We start from the raw sequence: 22,956 nt of genomic DNA, 5'->3' as shown, positions 1-22,956 counted from the left end.
TGGGGGGTCTAGATAATTATAAATGAATTTTGTTATCTTAGCTAATTTCTCTAATTGGATGTTCCAAATTTAGATTCTAAATTGATCAATTTAAGCCAATAGTACATAATGACTTATCTGACAGTGAAGACAGTGATAATTGGGCAGTAGTACAAGAGTATGGCACAAAATTCTTACAGGGTCTTACATCTGGTATTCTGGGAAATTTTATCCTTTGGAATCAGAAATGAAGATGGGGAAAAAAAAAGTATTCATATGGTGAACGTATTTGTCAATCAATCTATTTGTCTGTCTATGTCAGAATACCAGAAAGTAGGGTTATATTGCTTCTTCCTTTCTTGAATACAGTCCTTCTGGTGGAATCAAAGACCATAGAAACTTTACTGGAGAAATTCCATGATTTGAGCAGAGCCCACCTGTATCAATTCCATATACCTAGAATATTTTGGTGCAATTTAGCCATGCCTCTGCTATAAACGCTTGTTGGTCCCTGTTTTTTTTTTTATCATCTGCAAGTGAGAACTGCCGTGGCTATTAAATCAGTGGAACATCTCTGAATGATGTAACATTACCTTTACCACTTACGCATTGTGAAGAAATACCAAAAGTATCATGGGACAATTTTAGGATAAACTATATTAAAAAAAAGATTTGGCCAGGCGCAGTGGCTCATGCCTGTAATTCCAATGCTTTGGGAGACTGATTGCTTTCTAAAGCCCTTGCGTGGATCACTTAAGCCCAAGAGGTCAAAGCATAGTGAACTGCAATTGTGCCATTGCACTCCAGCCTGGGTGACAGAGTGTCACCCTGTCTCAAAGAAAAAAAAATTTTTTTTGAAGGTAAAACTAATGAAAATGGTATGCCAGTTGAGACACTACGGTTTAATGGAAAGATTAATTGGTTCAGAACTCACTGTACAGGATTCTAATTCTGTCTCTGCTGCTAACAAATTGTGTGGCTTCGGGCAGATTACTTAATCATGTGTCTCCATGTTGTCATCGTTGAAGATGAGATATTGAATTGATGACCTTGAAGGTCCCTTCTGGCTCTTAAGCTTATGCAGTCATGTGCACTTGCACATCCACCCCTCCAAAATACAGAAAATAGACCTGATTATTCAAATGATTTGAACTTTAAAGCTATTTACATATAAAAGATTGGTTTACTTGTGAATTATTTAACCCTACTCTGTTCTTATCATTTAAAAGTTCTTCAGGAGAGAATACCATGGGTACCACCTGAATGCATTGAAAATCCTAAAATTTAAATTTGGCAACAGACAAATGGAGTTTTGGTACCACTTTGTGGGAAATCTGCAGTGGAGGAGATAAACCTCTAAGTGCTCTGGATTCTCAAAGAGTAAGTTTATATAGACTAAGTTAGAATTACTCTATCTCTGAACTTTCATATTACTTTCACATGATTTGTATTTTTTAGCCCATCTAATTTTGAAAAGAAGGTTGGTGTGGCATTACACAATTTATTCTGTTTGTGGTTCTTTAATTATAGAAGCTGCAATTTTATGAAGATAGGCACCAGCTTCCTGCACCAAAGTGGGCAGAATTAGCAAACCTTATAAATAATTGTATGGATTATGAGCCAGATTTCAGGCCTTCTTTCAGAGCCATCATACGAGATCTTAACAGTTTGTTTACTCCAGGTATGTATTTATGGAGTGATCTTATTGATTTTCCAGCTTTCTATCTTTATTGTATTTAATGAATCATTACTAATTTTAATTCCTTTAAAACATTTTCTTGATGTCATTTAGGCCTTCTTAATTTCTTATGTTCATATGGCTTTTCATGCTTTATACATATTCTAATCTCCTTGAGTGAGATTTCCTTTTTTAAAAAAAGACCTTTTCTCTTTCAGCAACCTAATTTTAGTTTTCCATTTAATGAGTTGTAAATTATAGTGTTTTTTTTTTTTTTGCTTAAATTGACTTTAAAAAAAATAATTCTTTTAACATTTCTCATATTTTATAATTGATTGATTTTCTAAACATGAGCTGTATTTGTTTTGGTTTGTTCTCTCGTTTTCAAAATACTGAGCTGAAATGCATGTGTTTGACCTATAGGTGCTTTCTACTCTAGTACTACTCACCTTTCTCACAATAAGTATCAGTATATTACCTTACTTTATGAATATGAAAACTACTTATTTTGGAAAACAAATATTTATCCTTTGCAACGTCTCTCTTGAAAGCCTTTCAGATTATGGGTAATGATTAAAGGCTCCCATTAATATAATCTAAATTATTTGAGTTTCCCTGTATCATTTAGTATTTGTAACTCATGATTATTTTGGTCAACTTGAATGTATATCAGTTTAGTCCAGAGAATGTTATTTGCTAACTTAAGGTGGTAATATTCTTTATTTCTCTAGATTATGAACTATTAACAGAAAATGACATGTTACCAAATATGAGGATAGGTGCCCTAGGGTTTTCTGGTGCCTTTGAAGACAGGGATCCTACACAGTTTGAAGAGAGACATTTGAAATTTCTACAGCAACTCGGCAAGGTAAATTGTCAGAAGTTTTCAAATAGAGTATAATCATTTCATTTAGGAAAACTTAAGGGTGTTTCTAAAGTTCACTTTCTACAACATTTTAAGGAGTGCTTGTAAAAAAAAAAGGTTTGATTGTCAGATGTTGGAGAAATGCTGTGTTAAATAAACAACTATCTTTACTGAATGAAGGGGCCAGCCCCTCCACACCTGTAATTCTCATCAGGTGGGATGAGAGACTGAGAAAAGAAATAAGAGACAAAGTATAGAGAAAGAAAAGTGGGCCCGGGGACCAGCACTCAGCATATGGAGGACCCGCACCGGCACCGGTCTCTGAGTTTCCTCAGTATTTATTAATTACTATTTTCACTATCTCAGCAAGAGGAATGTGGCAGGAGAGCAGGGTGATAGTGGGGAGAAAGTCAGCAAGAAAGCATGTGAGCAAAGGAATCTGTGTCACAAGTAAGTTCAAGGGAAGGTACTATGGCTGGATGTGCACGTAGGCCAGATTTATGCTTCTCTCCACCCAAACATCTCAGTGGAGTAAAAAATAATAAAGCAGTATTGCTGCCAACATGTCTCACCTCCCGCCACAGGGCGGTTTTCTCCTATCTCAGAATTGAACAAATGTACAATCGGGTTTTATACATTCAGTTCCCAGGGGCAGGCAGGAGACAGTGGCCTTCCTCTGTCTCAACTGCAAGAGGCCTTCCTCTTTTACTAATCCTCCTCAGCACAGACCCTTCAGGGGTGTGGGCTGGGGAATGGTCAGGTCTTTCCCATCCCATGAGGCCATATTTCAGACTGTGACATGGGGAGAAACCTTGGACAATACCCGGCTTTCCAGGGCAGAGGTCCCTGCGGCTTTCCGCAGTGCATTGTGCCTCTGGTTTATCGAGACTGGAGAATGGTGATGACTTTTACCAAGCATGCTGCCTGTAAGCATTTTGTTAACAAGGCACATCCTGCACAGCCCTAGTCTTAAACCTTGATTCCATACAACACATGTTTTTGTGAACTTAAGGTTGGGGCAAAGTTACAGATTAACAGCATCTCAGGGCAAAGCAATTATTCAGGGTACGGGTCAAAATGGAGTTTCTTATGTGTTCCTTTTCTACATAGACAGTAACACTCTGATCTCTCTTTTCCCTACAACTGAAGAACTTTTCAGAGGCTTTAACATGTAATGTGCATGGAACATCTTCAAGAGGATGATGAATTAGGCAGTATTACTCAAATTGACTTGACCAAGAGACTGTTTCTTGGTAGCAGGAGTTCATTATAAGTGATTCAGTGAAATAGAGAAAGGAATACATAAGCTTTTCTACCTGCCTTTCTGCCTTTAGTCATCTCAGGGAGAATTAATCTTATTGCTTAGGGTCCAGGATTTTGACTGTGCCATATTCACTAGCAGAGGCTCTGTCTATTAAAAGGTCATACAGTCATGTATAACCTACATATTATAAGTAAGACACCAGGGAATGCTCAGTTCTTAGTAGGTCCAACCATAGCGGTAAGCTCTCTCTTTTTCACATAAGCTTGCTAGGATAAGGTTCTCACTAGTAAGTACCATATTAATGTTGTCTGTTATTATCAGCTATTCCTAAATTCATATTTTCCTGACATATCTCCAGATGTCACTGATTTTCCTCTTTTCTGGGAACATACAGCATTTATTGTTTCTTCTATACAACTTAATTACATAGTCTTTTGTTGTTTATTAGATCTTGGTTTTTGTTTGCGTGCCTTTTTTTTCCTTGACTTAAAAAAAGTTCCTTTAGATCCCAACAGATTACTAGGCACACAATTTTGTCATATATTGTCAAAACAATGGAATACATACTGGTATTTAAGAAGTAGACATAACAAAGAATATATCAAAAGATCACTAATTTAGATTAACAAAAGGGAAACAGCAGACTAAATTATAAAGTTATCTTTTCAAGTAATTTTTTTGTAGTTATGAAAGTGATACAGATACTGCTTATAGAGAAATTGGAAGATATTACGATGAAGATACATTCCATTTGTTGTAGTCTCTGAACAACTACACAATTTCTTTCAATAGTGAAACCATTCTATATATACAATTCTATACTTGCTATTTTTCATATATCAAGATTTTCCCATTAATATTCTTTTGAGACATAATTTTAAAAGTGAATATACCATAATTTAGTTACAACATTCCCCATTATTGTAATTTTGAGTTAATTTTCTTTTGCTTTTTAACATTTTTCTGTGAGCTTAAAATTCTTTTAAACATAAGTAAATTGAAGAGACTCTAAGGAAGGCATTTTCAAAATATATGTACAATGAAATATATTTCTTAGTAATTTAGTTTGTAGGAAATGAAAGGAAAATGGTGTAATCATTAGTCAGTCATAGATATTTTAATGTGATATTTCCTGTCTGCATTTAACACCATAGTTTTACATTCACTTTGTTTGTTTGAAGTAATTGATGTGTTCCATGGTTTGTCTAGCTATTTGTACTGCCTTATTGAAGCCATTCCTACAAAAATGATTGCATGTCACCTTTTAATTTTATAAAAATTAGCTACTGTATCCCTTTAAGTTATCCTTTTCAATTAGTGGTATGGTGAAAATATTCCAAAGAGGGATGTATATTTAAAATTATTTTCATATTTTTTAAGCCAAGAGAAATAATGGTATATATTTTTTATTTTTTAAAAAAATTTTCATACTGTTTGTAAAAGGAGCCAAGAAACTATTGTGAAATCTTTTCTTTTGCTACTTGAAATCTGGAGTGTTTTTGCTTTCTTCCTTTATCCTCATACTTATATTCTTTTTTTTTTAAATTTTAACATGGATTATTTATTTGTGTAATAGCCTTACATGTGGATATTAACAGTGTAAACAGTACCACATATAACCGTCAAGATACCTCAATTAGAATTTATAGGACTAGAATGACAGATTCAGATGGTTTAATTACATTTTAAAGGTTTTCTGAAAAAACTTTCTCAATAAAAAAATAAATTGCCCATCAATAAGTTTGATATCTTTTAAAATGATTTTTGGTTATCTGCAGATGAAGCAAACAAAGTGTATTCTCCAGATTTTTTTAGGCACAGTCTGGTGAGATAGCTGCCAGAAAGAACAGAAAGAGTTGTCATTTATCTCTTGTGAGGACAATTTCTGAAAGTTGAATGAGGGTATCTCTGGGGATGGTCGAAGTTTACTGATCTCTCTTATTGCTTCACGGCAGTACTGCTGGGCGAGGTAGGTTGTTTGTTGCACATCATCACTCTGTAATACATACTGTGGAGCTCTGTCTGTATCTCCTGGCAAACTGAACCATCTCATGATCATAGCATTCATTTCTGGGAACTGCTGACAGGCAGACCCGACAGGACCAGTGGCTAACCCGAGATTCACATCAGCTGATGTTGGTTTACCCATGTTAGAACATGAGGTGAAGTCCAGTACATCATCTATTAGCTGAAAAGCTATTCCTACATTTTTTTCCATACTGATGGGGATCTCATGTACCACTGGCTCTGGGCATCCTAGAACAGAGACTGCTTTACAACTGTTGGCCATCAGGCTTGCAGTCGTCTTGAAGGTCTTTTCAAGGTAGTGTGCAAATCTTTCATTCTCATTTTCTTTTGACCCGAGCTGAAAAAATTCACCACACACCAAATCTTCAATAACTTGGGTTAAAACAGATATAACAGTTGTATTTCCAATTTGTGCCAGAGCTATAGATACCACAGAAAGAATTAAATCTCCAGCAAGAACAGCCTTCTTTTCACCTCAGATCTTACTGTGTGTTTTTCGCTTCGAGAACTTGCATCATCAATAACGTCATCGTGAACCAGACTAGCAGTGTGGATCATTTCTGCAATTAAGGCTGTGGCGCGCTGGCTAGCTAGCACATGTCGGAAGTTATTATGATGACTCTTACATGCTTGGGCTATTAGCACCACAATAATTGGTCGAAAGGCTTTCCCTTTTACATCAGAGTAGTACTCGGACATTTCCTTAAGTTCTGTTGTTGATATGGGCAGTTCCTTTTTTTTTTTTTTTTTTTTTTTGAGACGGAGTCTCGCTCTGTAGCCCAGGCTGGAGTGGTGCCATCTCGGCTCACTGCAAGCTCCGCCTGTTGGGTTCACATCATTCTCCTGCCTCAGCCTCCCCAGTAGCTGGGACTACAGGCACCCGCCACCACGCCCGGCTAATTTTTTGTATTTTTAGTAGAGATGGGGTTTCACCGTGTTAGCCAGGATAGTTTCCATCTCCTGACCTCCTGATCCGCCTGCCTTGGCCTCCCAAAGTGCTGGAATTACAGGGGTGAGCCACCGTGCCTGGCCATATGAGCAGTTCCTTTCTAATGTCAGACCTTTCAAGTCTCCTCAACCGAGTTTGAAAGGATCGGTATTTCTCACCACTGTGTGTTTTACTGTACGGGGTTGTGTGATGAAACCGTGATATACTATATACATTTGGACAGGCCGGTGTTAAATGCTTCACAAGATTAAAATAGGACAAGTCAAGTCCCTTCCGCCTGTGAGCCTGCACTAGGCATCCACAGCGGCGGCCCTGCCAGGCTCGGGGAGCCGGGCCCAGGTCTCCGTGCCGCTAGCCCCAGGAACAGCCCCGTGCTGCCACGCCACCAGCGCCAGGCCATGGTCTGAAAGTCGTGGCAAGATGGCGGCTCCGCCTCTGGCCTACGATCCTCTTCCAGGACCTGGAGCCTGAAACCTCTTATGTTCTTTATATCCTTTACCTTCTCAGTTCACTCCCAGCTGTTTTGAAATGCTCTTTATTCCTTTTTCCTCCATGGTGCAGATCTGGGATTCAGAAATCAGGATCTTAGTGTGACTACTTTGCAGTTATCAGCATCACTCTTAATCTTCTCTGAACATGATTTTTATTTTCCTCTCTTCCCATCATTAGCTAATATCTTGGCCCACATTCCTTGGATACTTTCAGTACTCATTGTTTTCTCGTCACCTTACTTCCTGCCGTTATTTTGGATGCCCTTCCAATACTTAAAAAAAATAATTCCTTGGCTTCTCTACCCCATACTTATGATTACATTAAATGAGTTCATTTTGAATTCTATAATCCCCTGTAATAACCTTACTTAGGAAATTTCCTACCCTGAAATCTCCCTGTCTGACTATAACTTTATAGCCTTTGGCTTTTTTCAACATAAATGCCTTATTTTTGATATCTTTGGTATTGCTAGTGTCTTTCACACTTTCTTCTTATTGGAACGTAAATTGGTGACCCTTTCTAGAGAGCTTCTCATAGAGCAGTTTGTATCAAGGGCCTTTAAATGTTCATATCTTTTAAACTACTTTCACTGGTATCTACAATTATATTACCCCCCCTTCCCTTGATTATCTGCTTCACTTTTCCTAGTACGGGAACAATACAACTTAGCATTTTTAAAATTGTGCTTCCATCCCTCAAACACTGTAAGAAAAAAATCAAATATAAATCTTGATTGTTTTCATTGAAAACTGATTTCCAACATTGGTTAGGCACTTAAGACTCTTACTGGTTGTATTAGTCTGTTTTCATGCTGCTAATAAAGACGTACCAGAGACTGGGTAATTTATAAAGGAAAGAGGTTTAATTGACTCACAGTTACCCATAGGTGGGGAGGCCTCAGGAAACTTACAATCATGGCAGAAGGCACCTCTTCACAGGGCAGCAGGAGAGAGAATGAGTGCCAGCAGGGGAAATGCCAGACGCTTACAAACCGTCAGATCTCATGAGAACTCACTCACTATCAGGAGAGCAGCATGGAGGAAGCCACCCCCATGATTCAGTTGCCTGCCACGGGGTCCCTCCAATGACATGTGGGGATTAGGGGGTTTACAATTCAAAATGAGATTTTGGTGAGGACACTGCCAAACCATATCACTGGTAGTTCTTTTACTCTCCCTTACTTGATTTCTTTTCTGGTCCTATCTCAAACCCTTCTAGTTTTCTATCTTAAATCTTTCTTTTCACTGTATTTTCTTCATCTCCTTCCATAAGAAAATAGAGGCATTCCAAGTTAAAAGTGAGACTGATTTTGCCTATCAAAGTGACAAAGATTTAGAAAAGTATAATGACCATTGTTGGCAGGGATGTGATGAAATACACCTTTTCCCACTGCTTATTGGAATATAAAATGGTAACCACTGCCAGAGAGCTTCTAATGCAGTGTGTTAGTTCAAGGCCCTTTGAAATGTTCTTATCTTTTGAACAGCTATTTAAGTATCCTTAATAGAGATGTACACAAATATTTATTTATAAGAATATTATTGCAATGACATGACTGTATTTAAAAAATTTTCTTAGTGTACATTTATGTTTACAATGTTAAAAATTAGTGCATTCATGTGACAATATACAATAATTAAAATTAATTTCAAGGAATATATAGTGGCACTGGAAAATAAATTTTATGAACACATTGTTAAGTAGAGGGAAAGAAGATAAAACTTATTTCCTACTTTTGTTTTCTAAAATATGTTTTGGAATAATTTCTCACAACAGCCTCATGAGATAGACATTTTATTATTCTCTACTTTAAGGAAGAAAAGCCTCATTTTAGGGAGATGTGAATTGTCTATGGTCACAGAGAGAGCAAGTTGTGGATCAATATTCTAGTTCCAATCTGACTTGAGAATACTGGGTCTATCCACCTTGTTGTGTGGCCTTCTAAACTGTATAATTATAGATTTAACTCTGAGCCTACATGGTCTAGGATTTTTTAAAAATTGACTTCAAGTATATAAGTGAAAATATAGTCACTTAGAATCTTGTAACTCAAGAACTACATTGTTTTATCCTGTAAGAATGCAATAATATCCAAAATACACTAATTTGATTAATATCAAAAACCTATAATTTATTTAAATGTTATAGCAACTTACCACTTCTATGTAGTTGATGAGTCTTAGGTAAAAAGAGTGGATTTCTTTAAAGACATCTTCAAAAAAATATGTAGAGTCATCCCATAGGCTAAAAGTTTCTTACTTCTTAATTTGTTTGGGCTGCTATAACAAAATACCATAGACTGGGTAGCTTAAACATCAGACATTTATTTCTCTCAATTCTAGGGCCTGGAAAGTCTGAGTTCAAAGTTCTGGCAGGGGTTGGTTTCTGGTGAGGTTTCTTCTTGGCTTGGGAGAGATTGCTCTAATGTCTCTTCCTCTTATAAGGGCACTAGCCTTGTCACATGAGGGTTCCACCCTTATAACCTAATTTAACTTTTACCACCTCCTCACAAGGCGCTATCTCCAAATAGTCATAATGGGGTTAAGGCTTATTATATACATTTTGGGTGGGGGTCACAGACATTTAGCCCATAACAGACACATTCCATTCAGATCACTGACAGTGATATCAAAAGGTATTTTGTAAAAAAGGAAAATTCTTCCTGGAAGTTAGTGACAAGAGTTTAGGAATTCCTCAGCATGTCCCTTGGCTTATCTTGATAATTAATGCTCATCATTTATTTAAATGCTTTTTTACAGTAATTTATATTTCAGCCTGTAATTCCTTTTGAAGAAATTAAATTTATAGGTTTACTACCCACCTGTTGAGATAGTATTTCCTTTTCTTGTTCTAAGAGTTCCTTAATATAAGCTTAAAGATATGTCTGCTAATTCCAGCTACTAGAATTTTCTATATAATTATAATTTATTTGTAATTTGCCTTGAAAACTTGATATTTCCATCCTAATGTGATGTGTCATTTAGGGTAATTTTGGGAGTGTGGAGATGTGCCGGTATGACCCTCTACAGGACAACACTGGGGAGGTGGTGGCTGTAAAAAAGCTTCAGCATAGTACTGAAGAGCACCTGAGAGACTTTGAAAGGGAAATTGAAATCCTGAAATCCCTACAGCATGACAACATTGTAAAGTACAAGGGAGTGTGCTACAGTGCTGGTAAGCTACCCATTGAAATCTATTTGAAATTCAAGATATGTCTTTGGCATCCTGTGTAATAGAAACGTACAGTGTCTAACAATCTGGACTTATGCCAATGCCCAGAGGGACAGGCATTCTATAATGACTGGAGATTGTGTTTGGTGATCATAGACTATAACTATAGGAATTATTTGGCTAGTTGTTTAAACATTCTTTTCACCTCTTGCTTAAGTTTACCAAGAGAGCATCATTTTAGAGAAATGGTTTTGCTTACATTTTCTATAAAATATTTTTGAATTTTATGTTTTTTGTTTGATATAAAGGAAGTTTTCTCATCAGTTTATTTTGGTTTGCCTAAAGAGTTATAGGAAACTGAAATGCAAGTAGTTTCAAAGCTTTTATTCAAAATTTATTTTCGTTTTTATTTATTCAAGTTTTGATTCAAAAGACTATGTTCTTAACAACTGTATCACCTTTAATGTATAATAAAGTTTCGTCATCTTAGATTTTATATATGTTTAAGTCATTTATGTATGATAGTTTTCTAATATTTAATCAGTACAATATGGCAGAGTAAAATATTGTTTCCACCTTTATGTTAAAAGGTCGGCGTAATCTAAAATTAATTATGGAATATTTACCATATGGAAGTTTACGAGACTATCTTCAAAAACATAAAGAACGGATAGATCACAAAAAACTTCTGCAGTACACATCTCAGATATGCAAGGTACCTAATATCCTGATTATTTGCTGTAGATGAAGCAACTATATTGAAGTAAATGTTAGGAAATCATCTAGACTTTTTCATAGATAATAAAGGGAATGTATAGGGTTAAGAACATTTAAATTGTTTATGTTTATAAAACTAGCTGAAAGAAACATGTTTTATCCATAGGGTATGGAGTATCTTGGTACAAAAAGGTATATCCACAGGGATCTGGCAACAAGAAATATATTGGTGGAGAATGAGAACAGAGTTAAAATTGGAGATTTTGGGTTAACCAAAGTCTTGCCACAAGACAAAGAATACTATAAAGTAAAAGAACCTGGTGAAAGTCCCATATTCTGGTAAGTATATTTCAGTACGATAAATGAAATTTTACAGCATAGACTTCAAACTTTATTGTTGTTATTTAATAGTTTGCCATTTCTATATTTACAGTAACAGTGAACATTTAGGTCTTTTAAGTCTCACGTTTAACCTTTTTGTTTTAGGTCTTATAGTCATGGTTATAGTCCACATGGGAATAATGGCATATGCTTTATTTTTATTAAGTGTTTTCTTGTTTATAGGGATTGTAGGTTTTTCTTCAAAACTGTCTCCTATTTATGGAGGCTTAGGGCTAATTATTAGTGGTGCTGTGGGTTGTGGTATTGTGTTGAATTTTGGTGGTGCTTTCATGGGGTTAATAGTCTTTTTGGTTTACTTGGGTGGTATAATGGTTGTTTTTGGTTATAATCTGGTGATAGCTATTGAGGAGTATTCTGAAACATGAGGGTCAAGTACTGATATTTGAGAGGCTTTATTATTAGGATTATTAATAGAGTTGATGTTGGTTTGGTGAATAGTTGAATATGATGCAGTGGTGATCAGAGTTGATTTTAATAGTGTAGGGAGTTGATTAATTTTTGAGGGGGAGGGGTTGATTCATGAGGATTTTGTAGGTGCGGCTGCCTTGTATAGTTATGGGTGTTGGTTAGTGGTGGTTGCTGATTGATCATTGTTTGTTAGTATTTTTGTTGCAATTGAAATTACTCAGGATAATAGATAATTAATAGTAGAGGTTAGGCCTTTTTGGGCAGATACAGTAACAGAGGCTGAAGTTTGGGTTCGTGACATGGTTTTTGGTATAGACTTTTCTAGTCAAACTGGGTCTAGAAGTGAAGCTAGATTTTGGCTTCTGAAGGTTGAATGGTGAATTGTAGCTGAATAAAAACCTAGTATATTGGAGAAGTTAAATGTCTATAATGGGTACTTTAAGGTTATTAGTTATGAAATTAAGCTCCATTGCTAGTAAGAGACCTAGGGTGGTTACACCTAGGGCTGTGAGCTTTAGGTGGAGTGGTATATCTGTTTGGGGGATGAAGTAGGGATAATACTGTTAGTGATGAGGAATCTGGTGAAGATACTGCCGATTGCTAGGTGCTTAATTGAGTTAATTAGGGGATTATTATCATAACAATCAGAGTTGTAAAACAAGGTTATCCTATTAGAGCACCTAAGGTTATAAAGTAAGCACAAGTAAATACATAAAAACGTTAGGTCAAGGTGTAGCTCCTGAGGTGGCAAGAAATGGGCTACATTTTCTACCCCAGAAAATTTCACGACAACCTTTATGAAATCTAAGAGCTCAAGGAGGATTTAGCAGTAAACCAAGAGTAGAGTGCTTGGTTGAATAAGGTCATGAAGCACGCACACACCACCTGTCACCCTCCTCAAATATCATTCTAGAAATATTTAAATTCTCTATGCATGACTAGAGGAGATAAGTCATAATATGGTAAGTGTACTGGAAAGTGCGCTTGGACAAACCAAAGTCTTGCTTAACCTAAAGCATCCAGCTTACACCTGGAAGATTTCATCACAACCTGATCACTTTGAGCCAACCCTAGCCCCACTAAAAATATTATTAAACCATCCTAAACCATTAACCTTAGACAAAAGTATAGGCAATAGAAATTCTTATCTTGGCACAATAGCTACAGTACTGTAAGGAAAAGATGAAAGAACTGAGCCAAGCATTAAAAAGCAAAGACAAGCCCTTATACCTTCTGCATAAAGTATTAAGTAGAAATAACTTTACACAGAGAACCATAACCAAGTCCCCCGAAACCAAACAAGCTACACAAGAATGGCTGAAAGAGCCACTTACTCACTTATGTGGCAAAATAGTAGGAAGATTCATGAGTAGCAGTGCTAAGCCTACCAAGCCTGGCGATAGCTGGTTGTCCAGATAGAATCTTAGTTCAACTTTAAATTTATCCACAGAATTACTTAATCTCCCTGTAAGTTTAACTGTTAATCTAAAGAGGGACAGCTCTTTAGATCCTAGGAATCAACCTTCCTACAGAGAGTACAAAATAGTATCTCCATAGTTGGCCCAAAAGCAGCCAACAATTAAGAAAGCGTTCAAACTCAACATCCGTTATTTAATAGAATCAATAATGTTAATGTAAATAACATGAAAATATTCTCCACTGCATAAGCTTACATCAGACCGGAATAACCCACTGACAGTTAACAGCCAAATATTTGACAATAAGCACCCTATTATTTATACTGCTAATCCCACACAGGCATGTTCTAAGGAAAGATTGCAATAAGTAAAAGGAACTCAGCAAATCTTACCTTGCCTGTTTACCAAAAACACCACCTCCAGCATTACCAGTATTAGAGGCACTGCCTGCCCAGTGACATATGTTTAACGGTACCTTGACCTTGCAAAGGTAGCATAATCACTTGTTCCCTAAATAGGGACTTAACCAAATGGCCACATGAGGGTTCAGCGATCTCTTACTTTTAATCAGTGAAATTGACCTATCGGTGAAGAGGCAGTTACAAACAAATAAGACGAGAAGACCCCATGGAGCTTTAATTAATTAATGCAAATAAAAACTCAAAAAGCCTACAGGCCTTAACCTACTATCTCTGCATTAAAAATTTTGGTTGGGGTGACCTCATAGCATATTCAACCTCCGAACAACCTAAACTAAGACTGCACTAGTCTAAGTGAGTTAATACACATTGATCTAATAATTTGATCAACAGCACAAGTTACCCTAGGGTTAACAGTGCAATCCTATTCTATCATATCGATAATAGGGTTTACGACCTCGATGTTGGATCAGGACATCCTAATGGTGTAGCCACTATTAAGGGTTCGTTTATTCAACGATTGAAGTCCTACATGATCTGATTTCACATCAGAGTAATCCAGGTCGGTTTCTATCTCTTTAACATTTCTCCTAGTATGAAAAGACAAGGGAAATAGGGCCAACTTCATAAAGCACCCTCCCCCCATAAATGATGCTATCTCAATCTAGGAAATCACCACATACCCCACCCAAGAACAGGGTTTCTTAAGATGGCAAAGCCTGGCAATAGCATAAAACGTAAAACTTTACAATCAGAGGTTCAACTCCTCTTCTTAACAATATGCCTATAATTAACCTTCTCCTATTTATTATTCCCACTCTAATCACTATAGCATTCCTCTCACTTACTGAATGAAAAATCTTAGGCTATATACAGTTATGCAAAGGACCTAATACTGTAGGCCCCTATGGACTGTTTCAATCATTTGCTGATCCAGTAAAACTTTTCACTGAAGAACCCTTACGACCCTCAACGTTTTCTATTACGCTTTATATCATTGCCCCAACCCTGGCCCTTTCTATCGCCCTCCTCTTCTGGACTCCCCTACCTATACCCGATCCCCTAATTAATTTTAATATAGGCCTCCTATTTATTCTAGCCACATCAAGCCTAGCCGTCTATTCCATTCTATGATCAGGATGAGCATCCAATTCAAATTATATACTAATTGGCACATTACAGTGTGGCCCAGACAATTTCATATGAAGTCACCCTAGCCATTATCCTGCTGTCAGTACTACTAATAAGTGGCTCATTCAACTTATATGCACTCATCACAAAACAAGAATTACTCTGACTGCTCCTACCATCATGACCCTTAGCCATAATATGATTTATTTCCACATGAGCAAAAACTAACCGAACCCCTTTTGATTTGACAGAGAGAGAATTAGAACTAGTTTCAGGCTTCAATGTCGAATATGCTGCAAGTTCATTTGCCTTCTTCTTTATAGCGGAATGTATGAATATTATCGTAATAAATGCCCTACTACTATTTTTCTAGGAGCACTACACACTATGTATTCACCAGAACTAGATACCATAAATTTCATTACCAAGACCCTCCTTTTAACTGCCCAGTTTTTATGAATCCAAACAGCATACCTCCAATTCCGCTACAAGCAACTTGTATACCTTTTATGAAAAAATTTCCAACCACTTACATTAGCATTCTGCATATGATATGTCTCAATGCCTGTCCTAATTTCCAGCATTCCACCCCAAACATAGGAAATAAGTCTGACAAAAGGATTACTTTGATAGAGTAAACAATAGAGGTTAAAATCCTCTTATTTCTAGAACTATAGGAATTGAACCCATCCCTGAGACTCCAAAATTCTCCGTGCTACATATTAAACCCATATCGTAAAGTAAGTTCAGCTAAATAAGCTATTGGGCCCATACCCCTGAAAATGTTGGTTATACCCTTCCCGTACTAATTAATCCATTAGCTCAACTTATTATCTTCCCTTACTGTTTTCACAGGAACCCTTATCACAATGCTAGGTTCCCAATGATTTCTTACCTGAACAGGCCTAGGAATAAATATACTAGTTCTTACCCCAATCTTGATTAAAAAAATAAATCTCCGCTCTACAGAAGCAGCCACCAAATATTTTCTTACACAAGCAACTGCATCTATAATTCTCATTATAGGTATCCATTTCAATAACCTGTCCTCCAGGCAATGGACAATAATAAACACTATTAATCAGTTTTCATCCTTAATAATAACAGCCCTAGTAATAAAACTAGGAAAAGCCCTCTTTCACTTCTGAGTCCCAGAAGTAACCCAAGGAACTTCTCTAATGTCTGGCACACTTCTCCTCACATGACAAAAACTAGCCCCTATCTTGATTGTATTTCAAATGTTCCCATCAATAAACACGACCAGTCTCCTATCTATTACAATCCTATCCATTATAGTAAGTGGTTGAGGAGGAGTTAATCAAACACAATTCCGCAAAATCTTAGCCTACTCCTCAAGTACTCATATAAGTTGAATGACCCCAGTACTAACTTATAATCCAAACATTACCATTATAAATCTGATTTATTTACCTTATTTTAACAATTACTACATTTCTAGCACTTAGCCTAAGTATAAGCACTACAACCCTGTCACTGTCTCACACTTGAAACAAATTAACATGATTAACACCTATAGTTTCACTAATTCTACTATCCCTACGAGGTTTACCTCCATTAACAGGATTTCTGCCTAAATGAGTCATCATTCAAGAATTTTGGAAAAACAATAGTCTTATTACCCCAACCATTATAGCTATCATAACACGACTCAACCTGTACTTTTATATACGCCTAATTTACTCCATCTCAGTGATAGTATTCCCCACATCTAGTAATACGAAAATAAAATGACAATTCAAAAACACAAAACCCTTATTACTCCTCCCTTCACTTATTTCTTCTACCTTCCTCTTACCCATCTCTCCACTGATTCTAGTTATAACTTAGAAATTTAGGTTAAATAAGACCAGGGACCTTCAAAGCCCTTAGTAAGTGAATTATACTTAATTTCTGTAACAAACCCAAGGATCGCAAAACTCTATTCTGCATCAGTTGAATGCAAATCAACCACTTTAATTAAGCTAAGCCCTTGCTAGATTGGTGGAATTCAAACCTACAAAAATTTAGTTAACAGCTAAATACCCTAATCAACTAGCTTCAATCTACTTCTCCCTCCAAGTGGGGGGAGGGTGGTAGGTGGGAGAAGCCCCGGGAGGATTGAAGCTGCTCTTTTGAATTTGCAATTCAACATAAAAAATTATCTCAAGGCTGGTAAAAAGAGGTCTTGACCTCTGTCTTTAGATTTATAGTCTAATGCTTACTCAGCCATTTTACCCTTTTTTCCACTTACGTTTATCAATTGTTGATTGTTTTCAACCAACCACAAAGATACCTGAACACTATACCTGCTATTTGGTGCATGAGCAGGGATAGTGGGTACCACCTTAAGCCTTCTAATTCGAGCAGAATTAGGTCAACCAGGAACTCTGCTAGGAGATGACCAAATCTATAATGTTATTGTTACTGCCCACGCATTCATCATAATCTTCTTTATGGTCATACCAATTATAATTGGGGGTTTGGGCAACTGACTAGTCCCTCTGATAATTGGTGCCCCTGATACGGCATTTCCATGGATAAATAATATGAGCTTCTGACTTCTCCCCCACTCTTTCCTACTCCTATTGCATCGTCAGTAGTAGAAGCCGGCACTGGAACCAGCTGAACAGTTTATCCCCCTTTAGCAGGAAACCTAACACATGCAAGATCCTTTGTGGATCTTACCATCTTCTCACTTCACTTGACAGGTATTCTATTTTAGGAACCATTAACTTTATTACTACAGTTATTAACATAAAGCCCCAGCCATATCCCAATATCAAACACCCCTTTTCGTCCGACCAGTCCTCATTACAGCAGTACTTCTACTTCTTTCTCTCCCAGTCCTAGCTGCTGGCATTACTATACTATTAACTGACCGTAACCTCAACACTACTTTTTGACCCTGCTGGTGGGGGTGATCCTATCTTGTATCAACATTTATTCTGATTCTTTAGTCACCCTGAAGTTTATATACTTATTCTATCAGTATTTGGGATGATCTCCCATATCGTGATGTATTACTCCGGAAAAAAGGAGCCATTTGGGTATATGGGCATAGTATGAGCCATAATATCTATTGGCTTCTTAGGGTTTATCGTAGGAGCACACCATATATTTACAGTAGGAACAGACGTAGACACATGAGCATACTTCACCTCTGCTACCGTAATTATTGCTATCCCTACTGGTGTCAAGGTCTTTAGCTGATTAGCTACACTGCACAGCGGTAGCATCAAATGATCTCCTGCAATGTTCTGAGCCCTAGGATTCATCTTCCTTTTCACAGTAGGAGGTCTCACCGGCATTGTACTAGTTAATTCATCACTAGATATTATTTTACATGATACATACTATGTTGTAGCTCATTTCCACTACATCCTATCAACAGGAGCAGTGTTCGCCATCATAGGAGGCTTTAACCACTGGTTCCCCCTATTCTCAGGTTATATGCTTAATCAGACCTACACTAAAATTCACTTCACCATTATATTCATAGGTGTTAATTTAACCTTTTTCCCACAGCACTTCCTTGGCCTATCCAGTATGCCTCAACATTATTCCGATCATCCTGATGCGTACACCGCATGAAATATTATCTCATTCTTAGGCTCATTTATCTCATTAACAGCAGTTATGCTAACAATTTTTATAATCTGAGAAGCCTTTGTTTCTAAAAGAAAAACTATAACAACTGAACAACCATCTACTAATTTAGAGTGACTTTACGGCTCTCCACCACCTTACCACACATTCGAAGAGCCAACCTACATTAAATCCTTAAATGAAAAAGGAAGGAATTGAACCTCCAGAAACTGGTTTCAAGCCAATCAATAACCTCTATGACTTTCTCGATAAGATATTAGTAAACTCATTACATAACTTTGTCAAAGTTAAGTTATAGGCTAAATCCTATATGTCTTAATGGCTCATCCAGTTCAATTAGGACTTCAAGATGCTACATCCCGTATCATAGAAGAACCACTCACTTTCCATGACCACGTTCTTATAATTATTTTCCTAATTAGTTCCCTGGTTCTATACATTATTTCCCTATACAACAAAATTAACTCATATTAGTACCACAGATGCCCAAGAAATCGAGACTGTTGGAACTATTTTACCTGCCATTGTCTTAATTTTAAGCCCTTCCATCCCTACGTATTCTATATAAAACAGATGAAGTTAATAATCCTTCTCTTACCGTCAAAGCCATTGGTCATCAATGATATTGAAGCTATGAATATATAGACTATGAAGAATTAAGCTTCAATTCTTTTTATTTCTTTTTTTGAGATGGAGTCTTGCTCTGCCTCCCGGGTTCATGCCATTCTCCTGCCTCAGCCTCCTGAGTAGCTGGGACTACAGGCACCCACCACCACGCCTGGCTAATTTTTTTGTATTTTTAGTAGAGACGGGATTTCACCGTGTTAGCCATGATGGTCTCCATCTCCTGACCTCGTGATCTGACTGCCTCGGCCTCCCCAAGTGCTGGGATTACAGGCGTGAGCCACCACACCCAGCCTAAGCTTCAGTTCTTATATAACCCCAACACCAGACTTAAAGCCAGGAGAACTTCGAGGAGTCAAAGTTGATAACCGAGCAATTCTCCCAGTAGAAATACCCATCCATACGTTAATCCTATCTGAAGACATCCTGCATTCATGAACTATCCCCTCATTAGGCCTCAAAACAGAAGCAGTCCCCAGATGCTTAAATCAAACTACCTTAACCACTACATGACCAGGTCTTTACTATGGACAGTGCTCAGAAATTTGTGAATCTAACCAGTTTTATACTTATTGTCGTAGAACTAATCCCCTTAAAATATTTCAAAACCTGATCCACATCCACATTATAATATCACTGTAAAGCTATTCAATATTAACCTTTTAAGTTAAAGATTGAGGGGGTCTACACCTCTCTGCAGTGAATGCCTCAACTAGATACTTCCGCATGATCCATTATTATCCTGTCAATAATCATAACTTTATTCTCCATTATTCAGTTAAAATTAAATTTCACTTATATTATCCCTACACCAAAATAATCAAAACAAAACACAAGGCTCCCTGAGAATTAAAATGAACGAAATCTATTCACCTCTTTTGCTACCCCTACAATTCTAGGCCTACCTGCAGTAGTATTAATCATTCTATTTCCCACTATTTCCAACCTCCAGTCATCAAATTAGTAACCGATTATTTTCTGTTCAACAATGATTAATTCAACCTGCACTAAAACAGATAATAGTTACCCATAACATTAAAGGACGAACGTGATCCCTTATAATAATATCCCTAATTATCTTCACTGCCTCAATGAACCTCCTTGGGCTTCTACCCCATTCATTTACACCAACTATCCAATTATCAATAAACCTAGGTTTAGCAATCCCCTTGTGAGCAGGCGCAGTAATTACAGGCTTCCGCTTTAAAATGAAAACCTCCGTGGCTTACTTTTTACCACAAGGCACACCTATGCCACTTGTCACTATAGTAGTAATCACTGAAACCATTAGCCTATTTATTCAACCCGATAGCATTAGCTGTGCGATTAATAGCCAACATTACAGCCGGTCATCTAGTAACACATTTAATTGCAGGAGCCACACTAGTACTATTAACTATTAGTTTTCTCACAGCTTCAGTTGCTTTCATTATTCTAATCCCACTGACTATTCTCGAATTCGCCGTAGACCTTATTTAGGCTTATGTCTTCACACTATGCTTGCCATATGGTCAAAGCCAGCCCCTGACCACTAACAGAAGCTCTCTCAGCTCTACTAACAACATCTGGCCTGGCCATGTGATTTCATTTTAATTCTACTACTCTTTTAACCCTAGGCTTATTAATCAACACACTAACTGTATACAAATGATGATGTAATATTATCCGAGAAAGTAAATTTCAAGACCACCATACAACAGTTGTCCAAAAAGGCCTCCAATTTGGAATAATTCTATTTATTATCTCAGAAGTATTCTTCTTTGCTGGTTTCTTCTGGGCATTCTATCACTCTGGTCTAGCCCTAATGCCAGAATTAGGAGGACAGTGACCCCCAACAGGCATTTTTCCCCTCAACCCCTTAGAAGTACCCCTCTTGAATACATCTGTATTACTTGCATCAGGAGTTTCAGTTACTTGGGCTCATCACAGCCTGATAGAAGGTAATTGAAAGCAAATAATTCTAGCACTATCCATCACAATTACCTTAGGTATTTACTTCACCCTCCTACAAATCTCAGAATACTTTGAGGCCGCTTTTACTATCTCTGATGAGATCTACGGCTCAACAATCTTTTTAGCCACAGGCTTTCATGGATTTCATGTTATTACTGCATCAACATTTCTCACTATCTGCTTCCTCCGCCAATTAAAATATCACTTTACGAGATGGCCGAGGAAGAGCTCCGGTCTGCAGCTCCCAGCATGATCGATACAGAAGACGGTGATTTCTGCATTTCCAACTGAGGGTACCTGGTTCATCTCATTGGGACTGGTTGGACAGTGGGTGCAGCCCACGGAGGGCGAGCTGAAGCAGGGCAGGACATCACCTCATCCGGGAAGCACAAGGGGTTGGGGGATTTCCCTTTCCTAGCCAAGAGAAGCCATGACAGACTATACCTGGAAAATCGGGACACTCTCGCCCAAATACTGTGCTTTTCCAAGTGTCTTAGCAAACGGGACACCAGAAGATTATATCCCATGCCTGGCTTGGCAGGTCCTATGCCGATGGAGCCTTGCTCACTGCTAGCACAGCAGTCTGAGATTGACCCTTGAGGCAGCAGCCTGGCAGGGGGAGGGGCGTCTGCCATTGCTGAGGCTTGAGTAGGTAAACAAAGCGGCCAGGGAATCTTGAACTGGGTGGAGCCTACCACAGCTCTGCAAGGCCTGCTGCCTTTGTAGACCCCACCTCTGGGGACAGGGCATAGCTGAAAAAAAGGCAGCAGAAACTTCTGCAGACTTAAACGTCCCTGTCTGACAGCTCTGAAGAGAGCAGTAGTTCTCCCAGCATGGTGTTTGCGCTCTGAGAATGGACAGACTGCCTCCTAAAGTGGGTCCCTGATGCTTGTATAGCCTAACTGGGAGACACTTCCTGGTAGGGGCCAACTGACACCTCACACAGGTGGGTGCCTCTCTGGGATGAAGCTTTCCAAGGAAGGATCAGCCAGCAATATTGGCTGTTCTGCACTATTTGCTGTTCTGCAGCCTCCACTGCTGTTACCCAGGCAAACAGGATCTGGAGAGGACCTCCAGCAAACTCCAACAGACCTGCAGCTGAGGGACCTATTAGAAGGAAAACTAACAGACAGAAAGGAATAGCATCAACATCAACAAAAAGGACATCCACACCAAAACCCCATCTGTAGGTTACCAGCACCAAAGACCAAAAGTAGATAAAACCACAAAGATGGGGAAAAACCAGAGCAGAAAAGCTGAAAATTCTAAAAACCAGAGGGCCTTTTCTCCTCCAAAGGATCACAGCTCCTTGCCAGCAACAGAACAAAGCTGGACAGGGAATGACTTTGACGAGCTGACAAAAGTAGGCTTCAGAAGGTCGGTAATAACAAACTTCTCCAAGCTAAAGGAGGATGTTCGAACCCATCGCAAGGAAGCTAAAAACCTTGAAAAATGATTAGATGAATGGCTAACTAGAATAAACAGTGTAGAGAAGACCTGAAATGACCTGATGGAGCTGAAAACCATGGCACGAGAACTACGTGACACATGCACAAACTTCAATAGCCGACTTGATCAAGTGGAAGAAAGGGTATCCGTGATTGAAGATCAAATTAATGAAATAAAGTGAGAGGAGAAGTTTAGAGAAAAAAAGAGTATAAAGAAATGAACAAAGCCTACAAGAAATATGGGACTATGTGAAAAGACCAAATCTACATTTGACTGGTGTACCTGAAAGTGACGGGGAGAATGGAACCAAGTTGGAAAACACTTTTCAGGATATTATCCAGGAGAACTTCCCCAACCTAGCAAGGCAGGCCAATATTCAAATTCAGGAAATACAGAGAACACC

The 22,956-nt window shown here is 37.9% G+C and overlaps 1 protein-coding gene and 1 pseudogene across 1 annotated transcript in view; one reads left to right on the top strand and one right to left on the bottom strand.

Annotated features, from left to right (window-relative positions):
* LOC108523026 (tyrosine-protein kinase JAK2-like) overlaps positions 1 to 22,956 on the top strand; it is a gene marked incomplete at its 3' end in the record, with an annotated part of 78,772 nt that overhangs the window by 36,781 nt on the left and 19,035 nt on the right. Inside the window, 7 exon segments of the mRNA XM_017863480.1 lie at positions 1,206 to 1,256; positions 1,259 to 1,359; positions 1,510 to 1,660; positions 2,389 to 2,525; positions 10,240 to 10,429; positions 11,017 to 11,141; positions 11,310 to 11,482. Of these exon segments, the coding sequence (XP_017718969.1) occupies positions 1,206 to 1,256; positions 1,259 to 1,359; positions 1,510 to 1,660; positions 2,389 to 2,525; positions 10,240 to 10,429; positions 11,017 to 11,141; positions 11,310 to 11,482 (928 nt within the window).
* Positions 5,646 to 7,692, bottom strand: LOC108523025 (decaprenyl-diphosphate synthase subunit 1 pseudogene; annotated as a pseudogene).

This window comes from Rhinopithecus bieti, unplaced genomic scaffold, assembly GCF_001698545.2.
Source record: "Rhinopithecus bieti isolate Rb0 unplaced genomic scaffold, ASM169854v2 scaffold_72297, whole genome shotgun sequence".
Taxonomy (NCBI): domain Eukaryota; kingdom Metazoa; phylum Chordata; class Mammalia; order Primates; family Cercopithecidae; genus Rhinopithecus; species Rhinopithecus bieti.
The sequence above is the reverse complement of the archived record's forward strand: the minus strand, read 5'-3'. Positions and strand labels throughout refer to the sequence as shown.